Raw genomic sequence first — 21781 nt, 5'->3', positions numbered from 1 at the left:
TATTGACATGCTCTGTAATTATGTCTCCATAATTCTGACTTTATAATGTGTATCACAGCTTACTGAAACACATCCAAATGCCAAATACCCAATCTTTGTCTAAATCTATGATTGAATAGAGAGGAAAAGAGACTCAGTAAACATTTACAAAAGCATCCATATGTGTGCATCATTCCTGCACCATTGCCATACAAATTGTAGACAGAAAATGCTCAGTGTTGGTGGATTTGCTCATTTCACAACTAAACAGAGGCAGAATCACCTCTTTAGATCAACAGGTGCGAAGGTCTTGCCAGGAGCTAGCATGTTCAGCGGATGAATGGATTTTAGAAATCTCGTCCAATGCTGTTAAGTCCACCATGCCTCTTAGAAAGCAGTTTAATGTGATGTTTGTGCACTTCCCTCCGTTACATTGCCGACAGCTTTGCAGGCGAGAGACATCCTGTGACAGAAAATCGTTCCTGGTCATGAATAATGATTCTGTTAAGAACAATTTGATCAATACTGTTCATTTCACAGATCAAATGAAGCAATGTTCATTTGTCTACTAAGATGTTTCGTCTTTTTATATTTTAAAGAACAATCCTCTTGTAATTTGTTCACACAATTAATTGTCTAAAACCTCAATTAAACGCGAATGCATTCACACACAAAAACATGTTTTTAAATAGTACATTCACAACCAAACTATTAAGTAATCATGTTTTCTAATTCTAATTTCTAATTAAAAATAGGTTTCTGAACTGTTCTGTTTCTACTTTAAAACCTGTGGAGCTAACATTAGCAGAGTATGTTAGCACACCATTGACTAGCATTAGCACTTGTATGTGAAAGCTACTGAAGGTATACTGAAGGTTTACTGATGCTGCTTTAGCTTTTTAATGATTGTAACTCGAATAAAGACCTGCCCAGCTTTACAGCAGCAGTTTCTGTTACGTTTCAGCAGAATTAGTTGGACCCAAAAGCAGAGGGTGACGGAAAGACAGTGAGTGCAGATATTCAGGGAGCGCAGTTTGTGACAGTGTGGGCTCCTTGGTAGCTCCGAGAGCATGGCGGGGCAGCAAGGGGGCGGGGCTGAACGAAAGGCCATTTTTGCTCTGAATCATCAATCATGAAATTCACATGACCCCCAACGCCGAGCTATAGAACTTACAGAAACAGTAAGACCTGCTCAGCATGGTTGCAGATACCTTGAAGGTAATGCTCTTGACTCAACTGATGTAAAAAATAAATGGCTTAACACTCTCATCACTGGGCCGGTAAAGCAATGACTGGCTGTCAAGCTCCAGACTTTACCCACCATGGAACAGCAGAGAGTAAGAGGCCATGTGCACAAGCTCCCATCACCTGTCAACTCCCTGCCACGACCTCCCATCAATAATGAACTCACCAGCTCAAGTACCAGCGGGCTTGAGACTTTTGGCAGTCACACCTTTCAGTTGCTGTCAGCGTGGGCCAGCGGGATCATTGTCAAACATGAAGGCTCTGTGACGATACATGAGATGGATTTATTTGAGCAGAACAGACCAAATTTATGGCATTCATTGAATACAATAACAGAGTACTTTTCCCCTTATCCTGATGAAGGACATGCATTTACTTTGCTGTTGACAATGATATTGTACTCGTCCTAACATAAACTTTCCTTTGACCTAGACTGTGATCTATTTAAATAGAAATGCAACACATTCATTATTAATTGAAATAAAACAACTAATTAGTTTGAGACTAATTAGCTATTAAATAATAACTAGTAGTAGTATTATTCAGAAATACTGTTGCGTTACTCTCTTGTGCCTTTGCAAAACTTGTTTTTTTATGCCGCATTGCATGAGTCATTTATTCTGACCTTGACACAAATCCATTGAGCCTCTCCAGTGACACGGTGAGGAGAGTAAGAGAATTAAGAGTTCTGGTTTGCTGGCTTCAGAAGTAGCTTCTCCCCCATCCCAGGGATGATAAAAAAAAATGAAGGTGAGAAGTCCTGTCCTGTTTTTTTGTGTTGAACTATGCTTTGAACTGGAACTTTTAGTTCATATTCAGAATCAAATGTTGTTTATTGATGAGAGACACAATCAATTACACTACACAGTATCGATTTTGATTGAATAAACTCAGAACAACTGAAGTAAAAAGGGTTGATTTCATCCTGTGTGACAAGTACATACTCCAGAATGAAAGAGCTCGAAGCATGACCTTCGGAATGACAAATTAGGAGAATCATTTCAAACATCCGTCGCCCATTTGTCTACCTTCTTGTTTGTTGTACACTGAAATATGACAATTTAAAGTGGATTACTGCAGAGGGAGACTGCACGACTCAGAAAAAAATGGTCTTGGCAAGCAACTTCTTGCAATAAAGACCATTCTCTCTCAGCTGAGAAAGTAGCGTTAAAGGTCTTTTTTCCAGAAGCTTAAGTAGTTTTAGTGATGTAAAATACACTATATGGCTGGCAGATCATGAAACACTTATGCGTCAATTTTTTTTCACATCAATTATGTTCATAGGAACTGGAAAACAAGCTACTTTGTTTAGTTTTTGGTCTTTTGGAAAAAAGCTCTTCTAACCTTGACTTGTTTCATGAATTACAGCATCTTGTTTCAAAAAAAGATGTTATTCCCTAGAGTGCTGTCAGAGAGATTCAAAGGAAGACTCCTGAAGTATTTGTGAATGAATCAATTTTGGTTCAGGTGCACTAGGATTGATTGGCTTTCATGTCAGGAAATTTCAGCAGAAGCCTTAACTCGTTGATGCATCTGAAATACGCAGACAGTATTGGCGATGGCATGACTGTTATGACCCTTCTCCGAGGCCACAACAAACACGGAGACACATTGTAGGACCCTTTAACAAAAGAAGCTTTATTTAAACCAATTAACCCAAATTAGAGTCTAATTATTAGACATAATTAAAAGGTGAACTCAATATCTACAGTGTGGAGTGTGGGAATCAGTGTCATCAGTAGTGTGTGTGGTGCGCGAGTGGAACATAATGTGTGTGTGGGTGCAAGACAAAATGTAATTTAGAGGCAAGAGAGTAGACACCAAATGATCATTATTTAGAAGGGGACAGAACATCATGCATTTATTTGTGTAAGTAAACAAGGGAGTGAATTGTGTGGAGCGTATCATACTCAGTGTCAAGCAGTCAGTGAGGTTTGACGAAGCTGTCATGCTCCTTACACATACAAATGAATGGACCCAGCATTTAGGAAGTTCAGTCATCCATCATCTCAGCAATTGTTCAGTTATTCGTCTGTTGCAGACAGCTGTTGCTGCATAAAAGTAGGTTGTAATTTTAGAGAAAAATGTTTCTCCAATCACGCTGGGGTGACATGCCTAATGCCTTTAACGGTCTCACCCAGACCATTGATTCGGATGGGTTGTCGCTGTCAATTGTGCTTACCCTTAAACCAACATTCAACAAATGCAAATGCGTGCATCAGCTAAAATGTAGAGAAGACAAGCAAAGTATTAGCAATTAGAATTCGTAATATTGACCAAGCCTGTGTCTCAAACTGACCTTTAGAGTGGACTTATCGTGTTTCCTTTTAAGAACTGCTCCAGATGCTCCCTCCCTCGCGTCTCCCTCTGATTTAACTGTGGATGTCTGCAGCCGCCCTGCCTCGTCTCTCCCTGTTTTTATCAAAATGAAAAAAAATGTAGCTCACAATGCCGAAACCCACAGCAGCAACACTCTTTTCTGTAGCTCTACGCAGATTCAGGCCACTTTTTAACAACAGACCATGAAGTTTAAGTGTATATGAAAATCACATCCTTTTTTTTATACTCATCAGACCCTTCAGTGACCCCCCTACAGCAGGGCCTCTAAAGGCGTTAGACCTAACCAACAAAAGACCAAGAACAGTTGCTGGAAGACATGGCTTTCAGTCTGTGGTGCTTTGAAGTACTCCACCCGGGCAGAAACTGAACTGCAATCTGACAGCAGGACACGAATCCAATCTCAAAACCAATGTTATTTGAGAGCAGACACGTATAAAAGACTCTTCATGGGGAGTCTCCAGTCAAAGGTGAGATAAACTTTGTTGCATGCTGGTCAAAAAACGGCTCTCAAAATAACAGTTTGGCTGACTCTGTCAACCCCGGGACAATACCGGTCACTCCCCTGCACATCCCCTCTAGGTTTCTTATTTAAATACACTCGACACTTTTACATTACACTTACATCTCACTTGTTTATAGTGTTATCTGTTCGTTTGTGCACTTTATTTTGTATTTCACTTTATTATAAATTTGACTTTATTTTATATTTGACTGTACATTTGACTTTTAATATGTTTCTACTTTGCACTGTGTTGATTGTTGTTGACTGTTAAATGTTATGCACCTCCCGTCATGTCAAATTCTTTGTTCAACATACCATGGCAATAAACAGTTCTGATTCTGATTCTGATTCTGAAAAACTCAGTAGGATTTAAAATATGAATGTATCTGTTTCATGTGAAATGGACACAAACAAGACTGATCTGATGACTGACAACGATGGAATTTAAGTGCAAAGGCTTACACGCACACAGCAACAGAGCAAATTCTTTTTTTTAGGGTGCTTTGTTGGACGGTCGCTGCTTTCAGATCTCTATTAACTTGCTCGGGGAGAAACTGGTGCTGTGGAACAGAGATAGCACCCTCATCTTGTCGAATGCACTGGTTTGATTTTGTACCTCGAGAAACTCATTTACAGATAGAATATTCCTGGACTGCTTAAGGATGTAATCTGGGTCACCTGAAAGCCACTTACAGAGTTGTTCCTGCTCTGAATTGAGCTTGTCCATGATCTGCAATGAGAAGGAAGATAACGCACAAGGTGCTTAACAGAGAAAAAGTTTGACTGAGAGGTAACATGCTCAAAGTTGGTTAGTTTGTTCCCTCCTGTGGAATTTCACTCATAATCGAAAGTGAACAGGCTTTATGTAACTACACAGCACAATGCAAAAGTCTTAGACCCACATCCTGTTTACGCGTTAGGGTTCTCTGCACTCAAAGCTAAGAGCTGGCTCAAAATATTTCATATGGCATGATATAAGAAATAGTGCTTCTACAAAAAAAATGTCTTATGTTGTACCTTTTAATTATATCAGTGTTTTGTTGTGTGCATGTGTGTGTGTGTGTGTGTGTGTGTGTGTGTGAGAGCTTGTGTGTTTGTCATGTTTTGCAAGATAAATTGACCGTCATTCATTGAAAGCAAGATCCCACTTTGCAATGAGACACAGAAAGGTCCGGTTGATATATAGTGCCCTCCTGTGTTAAAATAGTAAAACACACATGCAGGCAGCCACAAAGTATGTTTTTTGAATGCATTGGTAGACTGATCTTCTTTTCGGTCTCCTTATAAATACTAATAAAACTGAAAACAGAAATGTAACCAGGTGCTCGCACCGTCCAACAATAATGAATTTGTGTCAAAATGAGATAACAGCAATGAATGAAACGGCAGCAGCTGAAGCCAACGCTAGTTATGTTTCACCATGTTTCATTATGGATCACCACAACCAATGTTGCCAAAGTGATTCCACATAATTCAAGGATAAAAGCGGCAGTTCAATAAATAAAGTAAAGTGATGTTGTGTAATGTGATTGAATATGCCTCGATGGAGGAGAACAGCTTGTTGGTAAAAGATGATCAAATGCTCCTAATGTAAATGAGGTGATACATCTCAAGGGCTAATCCTGATATTATGAATATGATTCCACAAGAAAACTGCGAACAAGTACAGTAAAAATACATGCTCAAAGTTGAAGGGGATTGATCTGTAAACTGTGCGTTTTGCACGTCCCCAGATCTCTGAAAATCATTTGGTAAATACAATAATATTACTACATAATTGATGGTCAAGGGGGCCAAAGTTGTAACAAATAGGATGCTATTCTTTAAATTACTACACAATACATTTTTTTTATGTGGTCATACTGCAGCTGAAGCCAGTCATTTTTGGCTCTGATACATCTCTCACAGATGCAGCAGGCCTGTAAGCCACAAACCGTCACTGAAGTGTGAAGGCGGAATATGATTGAGACTTAGTTTACGCTCAGGAACCGAGTGTGTTTGTATGATTGCTCAAACTATCTCAAACTTTTGAAAGACAAGTGAACAAGGAGGAAATCTGTAAAACCACATTGGGCAGATTAGTAAACCTCCAACCAAAAACACAGAGCTCCTATTTCCTTGTAACCATTCTTTCTTACCGGATATTATATTCAAACTGTTTCTGACTGTCAGCCTTCCCCTAAAATAGCTGCCTTAGTGGCTTCTATGAAAAATAAAGTAACATTCGCCTACTCAGCAAATAAACCACAGCATACAGTGTATTATATATCATCAATTAACAGATGCTAGGATTATGCAATTGTTTTGCATATGTTTTTAGACACCACAATGAGCTGTCTTCATAAAAATATATAACAGCAGCTATTACTCCTCATTACTCCTCATTACCTCATAAGGTAATGAGGAGTAATAGCTTGAGTACTACTGGGTAGTATAGTCATTTTTCTAATGTAAAATAGGTTACGGTAACAACAGGACAAAACATAGTTACACCATCATTGATGTCATAAAAAAATTCAAGTAGTAAGTATCAAGATATTACTTCTTATTACCATGTTTTTCCTGCGCTGTAAAGTAAAGTGCTAGTGAATTAAAGACATAGTAGTTATAGGCATGGTGATAAAAAAAACAGTTTTGTGTTTATTTTTAATTGGATACATGCACAAAAATTAGTTTGATCGTGAATTAGTTTGATCGTGTATTGCCAGTTACTCTGGAATGACACAGCACTAATTCAGTTTGCTGACACATGAAAACGTTGCTGACACACTTTTATGCAATTAGAGACATTTCAAACGTGGCATTTTTCAATCAATCGGTTCAACTGGGGCTGCCCCACTGCTCCTGTTATTTTCCACTTTTCGACACTGCCTGTATTGCTGTGATCCACTCCTTTCTTTCTTCCGCTGTAGCAGCTTGGAGGAAGTAGTGAGTCTCATCCGAGGTGATGATCTCAAAGAGGTTGTCGTCAATGTCGTACTTTTTGGCTGAAACCCGTAAAAGATGAGGAAAAGGAGTTAAAAGGGATGAGTCGATGAGAAACTACTGACAGTAAACACCAAATAAAGTTCCTGGTCACAGTGGGGAAGCAACAGGGCGTGTGTTTCCTGTGACAGTGGTCCCACTCACCATCAGGCACGAACTCCACAGCTGTAACTACAGACCCACGGAGATGGATCGATCCCAGAGGATCATCACCCTGACGCAAAGTAAAGAGACAAAATAAGCCACAAAGTAGGAGAATATGAAAAAAACTCATATTCTTTGTTCTTTCTTATTTCAGCTTGTACAAGTCAGTATGTTTACCTTTGTAGGATCGTAATAATGCATATAAGCAGGGTCGTCTCTCAGTACGAACTTTCGCACCTTCCAGTTTTTTCTCTTATGTCCCTGTGATAAAATAAAACATGCTTGCTCAGATTTTTTTAACATGACTAAACAGAAAACGTGGCATTGTGCAAATAGGAGTCTTCCTCTTTCAGTGAATGTGACAAATCAGCTGCCTAATCGTCGTAACAAAAAATGTTCCCACTTTGCACCACAGCTTATTTTCATCTGAACGTGGGCTTGAATGTGAGAGCTCATTTAAAAAGTGTGGCGTTTTGAAGCTGTACAACACAGAACCTGGCTTCTTATCAAGATATTCTTCTCCTTAACATGCAAATTAGAATCGTAAATGCATGCAGGGGAACAGAATCACTGTGACGCTTTTGCTCGCATTCTGACTCACCTGTTTCAGTAAACAGCCCTGTTTTATGATGTTTCCTCTGAATTCTTCCTTCAGAAGCACATCTTCATCACTGGAGTAGCCTTCGCAGAAGAACCCACTGTCTGCCTGTCTCAACGCACATCATACACGGACATTAGTCATCCCCAACCTTATCAATTAAATGTGTCGATTGTTCAATGGTAACTTTTCAAACTTACAAAGTAATAAAGAGCAATTGTCTCATCTAAGAAGGCTGTTTGCTCTCCACTCTCTGCTCCCTCCTTTGACAGGTCGCCCGCAGGCTGCAGAAAACCCTCATTCAGAAGCCCTGTTGCTAGCATGAGGGCCTCAGGCCTGTTTCTCGCTTTCTCCTTGGAAATCAGCCACTCTACCGCTGTTGCACCTGGGGAAAAAATAAGAAAGAAGCGAAGATGGCGAGGCTATTACAAAGTAAAAAAATGAATTAAATTCCACACCTGTTACATCTAAAAAGCCAAGAGAACAGTACCGGTGAAGCAGTGGTTGAAGACTCGGTTCTCCTGCTCCAGTTTTAACTCTTTAACACCATCGTCTTGGTCTTTCATCAGTGTGTACAGTTCTCTGAGAAGACACAACGTAAACATTGTCAACATGTCTTGCTCTACGATCTATCATTAAGCACATGCATTTATCTGTTCACTAAAGGCGGGTTATTTGGGGTAAACAAAGACTCTGGATGTTTGCATCCTTTTTTTTGTGAGTGTTTCCAAAACCAAAGCAGAAAACGCTACGTTTTAACGCTAGCCAAAGGTCAACTCTCAGAATGAAATGAATCAGTTATATTTGTCTTTTCAAGTAATTGTTTCCACCACCGAGAAGATTTCTCAGAACACGTACGTCAGGTTGATTTTGTCAGGCAGGCGAATGGAGCGCCTTGTGGACTTCCTGGCAAACTTTCTTCCGGCCTGTAGGCAGGCAATCGCTCTCTTGATGTCCTTGACCCAAAACTCTCTCTCCTCCACATGTGAGGCTTGGAAGAAGTGATCCTGCTTCCTGTCCGTGGTAATCTTGAAAACCAGCTAAATGGAGCATTATTAGTCAGTCAGTTATAATATGAGGATACAAAACATCAACACAGCTGCTATTTTGAAGGGGAAAAAAAGACCCAATGGCCGTCTTAAATGAATTAAATATTTTTCTCAATCGTAGTATTGAACTCTGTTACCAATCCTATACTAAGTTTCACATCTCTAATCCTTCTTCTAATGCTGGTTTAGATTTGTCAACAGCTAGACATTTTCTTACCATCCTCTTGCCAAAATCCTGGCATGGACTGATGAGCGTGGCTCCCTTCAAAGGGATCATTCCTTTCGGAGAACGGTCCGTTTTCTTTTTGTAGAATTCCAACCCATCTTCTGACAGCACTGCCCACACTGCCTTCCAGGAGTTTAGCACGGTACCCTGAGGATCAATGAGATCGTTGAGAACAGGCAGCCTCGAGCAGAAGTGTGAAAGTATTCGATGGTGTAGTTGTTACCGAAAGCATTTTGTGCATTAACTGAATATTTATTCTTATTTGAGCACCTCCTTTTCATCACGAAAGGTGCTCATGTCTGTCAGTTTGATGGAGAAAACCTTTTGTTCAGATGATTTTGACAGGAAGTTCCCTCTGTAAATATAGATGTTGCCTTGTGGTTTGTTTCACACAGTGAGTTTGGTAAACATGAAGTGAAAGGTTAACTTTACAGCCTTAAAAAATGAAAGTGTGAGTGAACACATAAAAAAGCAGAAATGAATCTACAGTTGGAAGTTCTGCTAACGTAAAGGGAAAATAAATGAGTGGCTTTGGCAACCTCTCTCTTGAACTATTGGGTTTGTTTTTAGTCATGTTATATTTCACAAACTCTTGAGCATTCGGTATCCTCTGCTCCCCTCACTCCCTTTGTGACTTTTTTTCAGCAAGGCATTGGAAATCAATTTTTAAAGTTGCATAACTTATGTTCGAAACAAAGTCTTCCCAAATACATCTGCTGTGAAACATATCCTCAATGTTGTTATTAATGTCCACTGTGTGTTTCATGATACTGCACCATTCATACTGTCCTTTCTTTCATGTATCACTGTGTGTGGTTTTAATACTAACACTCTGTTTATGCATAACAGATTCATGAAGCCTTGTGTATGTCATTAAAACCTAATTTCCACTCCCACAGGTATCAACGCTAATCTGGACTTTTCTTACTGTTCTTACACCAAAACCAAGAATAATTTATTACGTCTCTTAAATTTTACGACCACCCTACGCAGTCTGTGGCAAACAGCCCGAGGAGCTTTGTTCCCTTGGAAAAAGTACAAATAGAAAAGCTGGTCACAAAATATATTGTTGTAAGGATGGTGTTTGTGGGACCAGAGTTTTCAAAGTGCTTCACAACAAAATGAACTTTAAGGACAATAAACGTACCTAACACCAAAAATGTAAACTAAATAAAAACAGCAATAGCACTGAACAACCGAAAGAAATTCATCAAAATATTGTTTATAAATATTCCTTTCGTTGGCATGTCAGGTCAGTCGAAGACAAAAAGTCAATCTAGAAAAAAAGTGAAAGTGAGAAACAAACACGTTCTCAATTCACTTTCCTTTTTGTGGATTAATTCCTGTTTCATGAGGGAAATGGTTTATGCAATCATGTTGTGCAGACACATTGTTTATATATCTGGCTACCGTTGTTACTGACAGCAGTAGGAATTAATTTTGTCGTGTTTGTGGATTTCAAAATACATCCATGATATATTGCAAAGGTTGATATGATATCACCCCCCCAAGTTAAAACATTTTCTATGATTGATAAATGGTCAAACACAAACTACAAAACACGTCACATGTTTTCTCTCTGGTTTCTGGACAGAAGCAGGAACTTGGGTTCTGCTTCTGGGCTAACCATGAACTGAGACACTGCAGCCATTCTGCATCCTTTAGCAAACACTTTTGTTCTGTTATGTTAGACTTGTAAAACAACATGCTCCAGCACTACAGATGCAATGCAAGGTGGATCGTGTTTTCTTGTCTTTGTTCTTACCTTTTTCACCAAGTATCCCTCTCTGATCAGTTGCGGCTCCATGATCGTTGGTACTTTCGTCACTTGTTCAGTGACTGTCAAAACAGTTTCCCACAGAAAACCACCTCTCTCTCTCTCTCTCTCTCTCTCTCTCTCTCTCTCTCTCTCTCTCTCTCTCTTACACACACAGACACAAGCAGGAAGTTGTGCTTGCTGTTGGGTGTGTGACAGCTATGTGTGATCAACCAGCTTCCTCTTCTGTGTGGTATTGTATTAGTTACAGTCTCTTCAAACAGAGAAGGCTGGAATGGAAACACAAGCACAGATAGAACTGCTGGGTGATCATACAGTAAATGTGCCCCACATTTACTTCAACTTAAATGTTTTTTTTTCTGTTGCGCAGTTTCTTTGACTGGACTTTCCTTTTCATGTAATTATATCTCTCACTTCCTCTTCATTGTTTCAAACTGCTATATTGCTAAAGTCCTTGCCCGTACGAAAACCTGCTGACCAGCTCCGAACTCTAAATTTAGCGAGAGTATGAATAACTATGCGTGCATGACTTAAATACGAGTGGGTTCATCACAGCGGCTGACCTGAGTCAGACTACAGTGGGCCTATTTCTGGAAAAACAAAGATTCCTCTTTGAAACAAGTCAGACTGCAGTACAGTCTTATTAATTTATCTAACTTCAAAATGTATGTAAAAGTACAGCAATTGGAACAGAAAACTTACTACATACGACATAATACAGCATCTATTTACGAATCATTAAGCTGGAGATGCGTTCTGAATTGCACAGTTGTAGTCCTGACTCTTAAAAACCACACAGACTTGCTGGACTCCAGTGAACTTCAGTTGCAACAGATGCCACTCACTCCTTATCAGACAGTCACAGCATGTTGTTTCACAAATTGTAGTCATTTCATGACGACAAAGGAAGTCTTTGCATCTGAGGTGTCATTTCTTGCGAACATTGTGACAGCTGTTTGATTCAGTGGAAAAATTCAAGATACATCAAAGAGTGGCAGGAAAGAAACACTGGGTGCTACAATATGTTAGAATTAAAGGGTGCAGGTTTGACTTGTTTACTGAATCAATACACAACATATTTTAAGTAATACTTTTTCCTTTTTTTTCTCATGCTGTAAATGATTTCATTCAACAAACTACACAATAAAATAAAGCACATTTTATACATGCTGTGCCTTCAGTTTATCTGCATTCTCCTTATTCGCCTGTATGAAGCAATGAAAACATTGTGTTTTTTATGCTTTTAAATGTCTGCTCTGTTAAGCACTTTGTGATATTCTTGTCTGTGAAAAGCGCTATATGAATAAAATTCATTCATTCATTCATAACACAACAGTATTAGCTAAAAATTATATCTGTTACAATTGTGGAGACAATGAAGTTTAGTTTTTGTTCAGCCCAATTGTGATTCTGAAAAGTACAGTTTGTGGTCATGCAATTCACAGGGGATGGCACGTACAAATAACAAACCAGTAACAGCGGGTTAGTCTTGTGATGTTGTTACTGTTCCTCTAGAGGGGGTCAGAAACACATTAGAAGCACAGTAGGCTGAAAGAAATCAGGGAGAGACGCGCTGTACTGCATGGAAGGAACCCTGAAAAGAGGATGAGAGAGAAATCAAAAGGCCACAGATGGGAATGATTGAACAGAAACATAAAAGTGATGATCAAGTACAAGTATATACCTTGTAAGAATTAACACAAAACAAAAAATGCATGTCCATCAGCATCATCATACATAGGCAACCGGAGCACAAGAACAAGCTGATATGAGATATCTGATGTGTTCATTAATCCTCCCTATGGGAAGAAGGTTTAAACTAGCTGCCTGGTTTTAATCAAGTTATTTTACGATAAGCCCCTGCCGTGAAAAGTCACCTTCTGATGATGAACTCATTCTTATGAACGTGGATCACATGGACGTTCTCTGTGGCCGTGGCATTTATCAAAAGGGACACTGACTACTGGGTGTGTGTGTGTGTGCCTCAACTCATGCTTTCCTCTTTCCCATGCTGTGAATACACATCAAGGGGTTGGTATTAATAAATCTCGGAGCAGTGAGTTTCATTAACTGTCATCATAAGAGTTATCTCTTTCCGAGGCTCGAGGTATGGAATGTTAATTTCACTGAGAAAACAAAGATGGAAGCAAAGAGGACAAATCGCTCTTTCTAATAAAGAGCAGTCGTCATCAAGGACATTTTTAGAAAGAAAGAAAAAGCTTCGCATGAGACACATCTTCATCCCTTTGCTGCCTTTTTATCTCCATGCGGCACATAAAGTAGTATTATGATGACAAACTGTACATCCTGGGAATAGAGAGAAGAAAGAGATCAGTTAGCACTGGGCTTGAAGAGGAGACAAGTAAAGTACTGTAAGCATGATGAAACTAAAGAAACAGGACATCTTCACAAAAAAGAAGCAAAAAAACACCTGCTCTCTTCCAACCTAAACCTTTTTCACAAGGTGAAATGACCTACATCCATTGTAAAACACCTGCAGGAGTACTTATGATGTACCAGAACCATGATTATAATATGTCACTTTAAGTTTTTATATAATACGTAATAGAAAATGCTCTTTCCAGCTTCCTGGGGAGTTAGTAGAGTTTGCGCAATGTACAGTACAGGTTGTGGCGCAGACCATTTGTTGCATGGCACCCGCACATTTCTCCTTCTCTTTCCTGTAAAACTGTAACACTTTGAAGTAAAAGGTGAACATTCTCCTCAGATCCTGACTGAAAACCACAAAGTCAGAGTTCATTTTTTGCATTTGCAAGAAACAGTCGTGCTTTATTTAGATGTTTTGCAAACAATTCGAAATCTTGTGTTTTTCATTGATCATTCCTTGTGACTGATTGACTTGCTTCTGATTTCTTAATTCTTAAATATGGTATATGAAAATAGTAGAGAGGGCGCAAGAACTGAAAAGTTGCTATTATCAATCATTGTAAAGTAACAATGGATCATATGACCACTCACATGTTTAAGGGGTCGCGCCACAGATAATCCTCCCCCCTACTGAGTTATTTTAACTCTTACAGTGCATTTCTTTGTTTTGTTTTACAGCCTTCAACTGTAGTGTTTTGAATGAATGTGATTGGTGTCGTTTTCAGCTGCAGCATGATCTAAAAAGAGAGTGTATATTGCCAGATATCCTCAACCACTCCTAATACAGCATAGGATGAGTTCTATGTTGCTCCACTTTTGAGATCACTTCCATTTTTCTTCCTCTCTTTCCCCTTATTGAACACAGCAATAAATACTGCATGTGTTGTTCCGCCTGCTGTCCCACCCTTTGCCATAGCTCTTGTTTTGCAGCCCAGGCATTGAGACATCTTCATCCTTCAATAACCATCAATAATTCTGCTAAAGAGTGCACTGAGGTGAAAATGGGAGGGGAGGTTGTTTGGAGGGTTGGGGGGGGGGGGGGGGGCAGTTGATGGCTTTTCCATGGCACACTCAATCTCTCTACCTCCTTCCATTCCAATTGTGCCCCCACACTTCCTAACATGACCTTCTGCTATGTTGTTTATCATCAGCAGGCACACACAGCCTTTAGCCCTCACATAAAGCTGGCACTCTTGAGCTGAAGCAGGTTCTCAAGAGGGCTTTTATGTGGTCGTAGTCTATATAATCAGTGAAAAGGTTGGAAAGTTACTGTAAGCAAAATATAGCAGATATACCAAAAAAAAACCGAGTGGTGTAATTGAATCAGCAGTTGAAACACAGTGAGTATATTGAAAACCTGTCAGCCTTTTAATATAGATGAAATTCAAACTCTATTCTCCAAATAATGTGTGTCATCACAAGTTACTGAAAATGAATGAGGCAATTTCTTATTTATTCAATTCTGTCATAGCCAATGGCTTCCGAGCTTGATTGAGCAGCAAATAGAAAATGTAATCATGCTAACACGCTGAACTTCGAAGGCAAACGTGGTGAATGTCATACCCGATAAACATAAATTCAGCACGTGTTGTCCTCGTGCGCTTGTTATCATTTAGCCAAGCAGAGCCTCACAGAGTCACTCGCATTGCTGTGGACGCTTACTTTTGTGAACTCTCTTTTACTAAAGAGGAACAGATATATCCGTTTTCTACAGAAATCCTACCACTAACTTTGTCTTTTTCTTCTTCACAGTGAATCTCAAGGGGTGTTTTTCAATGACATCTTGTCATTAGAATTGAAAAATGAAATGTATTTAATTCTGTAAGTGATTACACAAACCATTAGGAAAATAAACAACTGAAATTCCTAACCGAATAACACAACGTACTGTACATTACAATCCAGCACTAATTTGATGTCAAAAGTATTATCAACAAAAATGTATAATATACTTTACTAACGCCATTTTAATCATTCACCTTCATACAAAAATGTTGTCCTCCTACGATTTTCTTGATTTAATCATCTGTTAGGGTGTAAAATAAAATGAGGGATAAAGGGCAAAGACATCATGTTCACAGCATGAATTGACAACAAAGTTAAATGAATGAGACGCAGGAGAAGATGGCCCTACTGTGGTGGGACTAATAAACCTGCAGGCCAGTTCGGAACGAGGAGGAGGCTCCTTCATCCTGCCAATTAAATCACGAGGAAATGAATGGATAAACAGTTTCACTGGGGATCAGAAAAGACGGATGCTGCTGCGAGCCCTGCAGGGGACTAAACCGCATCGCCGCCGCCGCCATCACCACCCTTGCGTTGCTAATAGCCTCAAGGAACAAGCACACTTATTCATTTTCATATTTATTTCTAATCTATCCGTGCCATTGCCGGCAACACCCTTCAAGAGTTTCGTTCTCAGGCATAACTATGCTAATGTCATCTGTTTTAGTACATTTGCTCTTATGCAGATAAGTCTTCTTATCCCTTGCCACACACCTGCTTTGCTGCTGGCTGTTTCTGCCCATTATTTTGGGATTGGACGATTGAGTGCACACACCGGGTTATGGCTTCAAAAACTATGGTTGGATTTTCACATGATTACATGGTACCTGTAACTATTGAGACAGCCACATAGTGGCAACATCAAATGCAGAGGCTGGGAGAGTTTGAGTGTCTTCATGTGCCTTGTCGAACCCTTTTAAAAGGGATTCATTTGGGTAACAGCCCAGAGCCACTAAAGTGATTTGTTCTCATCATCGGACCAAAGCACTGATGTGGTTTATCCATATGTCTCTCTGTTTAATCTCAGTGCCCTGAAGATTGTTTTGATGTCGCCTGGTTTTACATGAATTATATTTGATCTGTAGCACTTTGGCAACACCTGTGGACGATGTTGTCATGTTATGCCCCTGTTAGCTCCTTAAAATTGAGGCTGACATTCATTATTGTGGCTCCAGGCTGGGCCATTGTGCCCACATCACTATAGTACGAATGTCAAATTGGCTTTTTTTTTCATAAAGCGGGGATAGAAGCTTGTTCAAACTGCGCATTCATTTGCCTCAGGCCTTGATTTCGCTTTATTTGAGCCACACCAAAAAAACAGATCACAGTCAGCCTCTGCACCCACTGAGATATGACTTTGACAACATGCTTTTTTTCCCTTTTACACATTCTATAATACAAATCTAACCCTGCAAATAGATCGTGGTGGCCATTTACTCGTTCTGTACAGATGAAAAGTACTCTATAAAAAAATGGGATCTGTGTTTAAAGGCTGTGTAACATTTCTGCTGTTGTTGATGATTTAGTTTTCATTAAAAATGGGTATAGGTGGCTGCATGAGAGCGCCGTCATGGACATAATGTGTGGTGAAGGGAAGGGCTGGCTCGCTCCCGCCCTGGGGGACAGAGGGTAGCAGGGAGTGAGAAGATGCCAAACAACAGACTGAGGCAGGATATAAATCAAATCTCTCTGGAGACAATGGGGCTCACGACACACACACACACACACACAGACACACGCACAGTGTTTTCTGGGGTCTGCCGGTGCTTCAGTATCTCAGCCACCAGGTTAATGACTTCTAAACTTGTTGGGAACAAAGACATGCAGAAGTGATTACAACAGTAGAATAGTAATTGTAATGGAAAGCATGAGAGATTTGAAAGAAATTTGTAGGAACAATAAAATATTATCAGTCAGGTTTGCACTAGCTTATAAGGACAGGTGATATAGTGTGCATTATGTTTTATCTACACAGAAAAAAAACCCCTAAAAGAATCCAACAAAAGACAGCGGTTTACATTTGTTAATCACATGTGAAGGCGATGTCTCCACAGGTTAAAGCCCTGTCCAAATGTAGTGATTGGATGCTGTGACTTCACTTCCTCTTTTCCTGCTGTGGTTGAGTGTGTGATTGGGTTTGGAAGCCAAGAGGCTGAGTACGGAAAGGCTTTGGGAAATAGTCTACACCTGAGAGGCTCAGGTCTATTCAAGTGACTTCATTTTCTGATCTGTCTTTTCTGTTCCTACCTCCACCAGCTAGTTTGGGGTAAGGTTTTGTCATTTTTTTAATCTCTAATGTGTGACTTATGTTTTTGTTTCTTACATTCTACGCCAGTTTGTAACAAATGGGGGACTTGTCTAGGATGGATGCAGACATGGTTGTAATTGTTTGACCCCAGTACTTGGAGTTTATAACCAATAAAAGGGTTTATTCACACAATAAGTCATTCTAATGTATTCCAGCCTATGTACATGGCTTTCTCCTGTACCAAAGCTTTGGTCGGGCCAGGCGGAGCACACAGTCAGGGTCCTCAGAGGTTTTAATGTGCCACAATATTAGAATCAAAATCCCCTGACTCCTCCATCGACTCCAAAGCATAGATGGTCAGTTTCAGGCTTCTGTATCTTTGGCTCCATTAACATTTCCCAGAAGGTGAAATAGACTCAATTAAACAGGAAGAAACCAGCAGAAGGTTGCTCATTTGGAGTTCCTTTATAGTGGTTATGGCGCATGCCGCTTTATCGCAATGTCCATTTGGTTCCAGCCTTGGAACCTTTCTTCCATGTCATACCCTTCTCATGTCCAGTCCCTGACAAAAATGGCCATAAAAATTATGTTAAATATTCAAGAATTTTGGTCGTCTGACTTTACAAATTAGATTTTCTTTCGGAAAATTCCAGTTTCGCAAAACAAAAGTCTGCATTGCACATGCCAGCTTTAAATGCAAAATAACCAGAGTTATGGCAACCACATTTCATTTATTATTAATCATTGTTTAATTATGGATTATATGTATTTGACACATCATATGTCCTGCGCTGCATCATTTATAATTATCACAAGATGAATAACATGATCACTGAGATTGAAGATGAGCTCACTTTTCTTTTCAACACATTGCACTGGTTCTTCTTGTATGATACTATCAACGATTATTGCGCTGCTGTCTTAATCTTGTGAATCTTTCAAAATACTAGATTACAAAATGGCATAGTACGATATGTTAACCCCCTATTTAGCGAATGTATCTTATGGTGTAGTTGTAAGCAGATATACAGTGAAGGGTTTATTACATTTGTAAATTGACTTCTTATTGACTGTTTCTGGGATAGGTAGGGAATTTTAAGAATGCCTCATTATATGATAAGTTTAACTGAGTTCATAAACCCAAGAGTATCTCTCCTAAACTGGCTGTCACTTGCTCTTTAATTAAGAAAGCATTTGTTGCCTCCAGTTTCATTATACAGATCGATTCTATTTTGTTGTTGTCCTCTAATTTACTGACGATCACATATTGCTTCTATTACATCTACTTCCATTTGCCCTTGATTAACACATTTCTTTTACCACGATGCAGTTTGTTATGTCACATGAATAATCCACATGACTTCTTACATGCTTTCGCTGTCACCCCTCGCTCTCTGTTCCTGACAGTAAACAATGTGCAATGGATGTGCCAAATCAGTTGGCACATCCACGACTGGCTACCACCTGCCATTGACACACAGTGATTGCCAACCACCTGTCATTGGCCAGGCTCTTGTTTGATTTAATTCTCATCCCAAAATCCATCCTAACATGTGTGCTGCCTTGTGCATACCAAGCAGAGGGCTGCCTGGGACGTTAAATTGTTCATTATCTGATTATACAAGACAAATTGTGTTATCCCGCCAGCAATAATGAGAAGCAAAGAACAGGATTTTTGGTGGGAGAGACACAGTGGATATTTTTTTATCACAGGCGTAACACAGTGAGCTCTCACTTCGGGCATGTTAACTAAAATTCACATTTTGTTCTGTGCTGCAATAACTGTGTCATGTTCACACGGTCCAAGATGTTAATTAATTCTGAAAAATGACAAGCCGTCCATGACAACTTGCGCCTGATTTTTTTTGAGAAACGTATTGAGGGCTGGCTATTCTCATACTGAAACATTGAGCAAAAACATTCATGATGTCCTTCTTTGTGTTGGAGCAGTAGGTCAACAGCATATCACACAATATTTAATCACATTTGAACAAATAGCACCTTTTGTAGTATCGCCATTCATTCTCTAACATCAACATAAAGACGACTGCATGAAAAATGATGTGCTGTCATGAAGATTAATGAACTACTTAATTGTTCATTTTTGTACTCTAATCAAACTTGGAGCAGGTAAGCAGATATCAAAGTTGGTTTGAAAATAGAAATGGAACATGCATTCACTTTTTTTTAACAAGGATAGAACCAACAGGGCACATGCTACAAAGGATCAGGTGTGACTGTGAAAGCTGAATATGTCAAAATTTGCTCATGAGAGAAAGTAATATCTTTCATGTAAATCAGAGCAGCGTTAGCTCGTCAGTCAAAGTCAGATGTACAGCTCTGTTATGAACCTGTCAAGTTGTCAAGAAATGCGACTGCATAGTAAAGGAGAGACACATCTGACATCTTTGTCTGCATAAAAAGGAAGGATGGTGACTTCTTATAGACAAAAACGGCAACATTTCTTTGATATAATCCGCATGTTTTATTCATCGAGAGCTTACCGGGAGATTTGTGGTTTGGCCAAGTGCTGCGTGTTGAGCCATTTAGCACTAATTCACCCTGAAATAGCAGTTATTGTTTGTGCTGTAACGACAATACTATGTCCTTTAAATCTGTTGGCTAATGGATCTGTCAGACAAACACAAATTAGATTAAACACCTCTCCGCAGTCATTGGCCGAACTCCTGATTGGACCAGACGGATTGAGTTGTTATGATTAAGCTCAGCGTTTGTGGACAAATGATTCCAACCTACCTGAAAATCGATAAAGGACACCTCAAGGACGCTTTTCATGACAAGTAGCCTGCATGCATAATAACGTTTCTCCAGCTTCTGCCCCGTAAGTAATTACATTCAATACTGGTGTCGAGCTTCGTCATTTATTTTGTGTAGAGAAGCCTAAGCTGCTTTAATGCCCATCTCAGATTCAAATATGGATTTTAATCCCTAATAACCTTCCTACCTGAACTTCAAAAATCGTTTAGCCGTCGTATAACATCGAGCACGTCTTCGTTTGGGACATTCAGTCACACAGTATAGTGGCCATTGCTGAAGGGTTCCTCAGCTTCCCTCTAGCGCTAAATCGAGCGAGAATCGCTTGGCCCCCAAGGGTTCACAAAAACCTCACATACCACATTTGTTCCGATGAAAGATCATTATTCACCATTTCATATGACAGTGCTGCTCTGCTTCTTCTATTTCTTTCCATATCAGTGATCGAAAGGCTTGTTTGTTGACGTTGTATATGTCTTGCTGCATTTGCTTTCGACCTCACAACTCAGCTTACTTTTCTCCACTTATATGAAAGCGGATTCATTTGACACAGTTATTTGCCTACATTATCTGTTTTTGCCAAACGAAATACTCAAAGCAGGGTTGTTCGTCTTGCGGTCTGTTCTGTGACCACGATGGATGCTGCAGTTTGGAAATGACAAATGAAACGATATTTTCTGTTTTGGTCCCATTATGCTGTAATAGTTTGAACATTTCAACAAGACACTCCAATTCATGTCACATGCTTCTGCGGTGTTCATTGATGTGTTTGATGTTCTTTTATTGACTTTCTTTAATGTCCATTCTGTACGTTTCACATGTCGCATGGGTTGTGTTCTGCGACTGCCTGCATTTGAGGTTTGCATTTGAAGAAAATAAAGCCTTGAAGTTTTCATTGATGATTGGGTTTTACACAAGTTATTAGTGAATGTCTCACATGATGTAAATGTTGTGTGCAGGATACTGTGCAGACAATTAATTGGTTTATTTGTATTTTGTGGTTTATCTAATCATGAATTACGATTTATAGTAATGCATTTTCAAATTAAGAGACATTTGTTCAGCTAATTTAACAGCTGATTTACTTCATCAAACTTGTGAAATTGCTTTTCATTTTTGAAAATCAGTCCTAACTAATTACTGGAAGCCCTGGCCTGCGACATTGGTTCACAATACGGCCTCATATAATGTCAATCGTCCCAACACCGTTCATTACATCGATGTTCATAACAAGACCGTCTTGATTGGTCCGACCAAATGTGGAGAGGCCATTTGGCTGTTGCCCTCTCAACAGTTGTAATGTCATACAATTATCAACAGGATCAGTGCTTAGAAACGTGGAATAATTTGATCGGTCTTGCATAACATCACAAGTGTCGCATAAAATCAGAAGTGCATAATACAAGAGTGTTTAAGAGTGTCTCTCCTCTCTTTCACAGCAAGAAAGGGAACAGTTGAGAAAAAAAATGCTGATGTAACATTCACCAGGTTAGGATTTTGGAATTTGCAGATCAGAGCTTACATTGGATCAGTGTGGGATACGATAAGGTATGTGTGGACTATACAATCGTATGTGCAGAGTCAGCACTTACATCCAATGTGCTTGCCACTGAGGGTGTTTCCCCTCTGCTTAGCAAGATCAACAGTGATGAATCGACAAATTACAACTGATCTTTCAGATCCTGCCTGATGAACAGATATTATGCAGATCGTCAACACTTGCAAAAACAGCACACTAAA

The 21781-nt window shown here is 39.5% G+C and overlaps 1 protein-coding gene across 1 annotated transcript; it reads right to left on the bottom strand.

Moving 5' to 3' along the window:
- Positions 1-6679: 6679 nt before the first annotated feature.
- plek (pleckstrin) lies at positions 6680-10903 on the bottom strand. Its single transcript, XM_079280905.1, has 9 exons — positions 10834-10903; positions 9060-9215; positions 8652-8833; positions 8284-8375; positions 7994-8178; positions 7797-7901; positions 7373-7456; positions 7196-7265; positions 6680-7053 (listed from the first exon to the last, which is right to left on the bottom strand). Exons 1-9 carry the CDS (start codon positions 10873-10875, stop codon positions 6914-6916), a joined length of 1056 nt encoding a protein of 351 aa, XP_079137031.1. The 5' UTR covers positions 10876-10903; the 3' UTR covers positions 6680-6913.
- Positions 10904-21781: the final 10878 nt, after the last annotated feature.

The sequence above is a fragment of the Melanostigma gelatinosum genome (assembly GCF_949748355.1).
Source record: "Melanostigma gelatinosum genome assembly, chromosome: 12".
NCBI lineage: Eukaryota > Metazoa > Chordata > Actinopteri > Perciformes > Zoarcidae > Melanostigma > Melanostigma gelatinosum.
The sequence above is the reverse complement of the archived record's forward strand: the minus strand, read 5'-3'. Positions and strand labels throughout refer to the sequence as shown.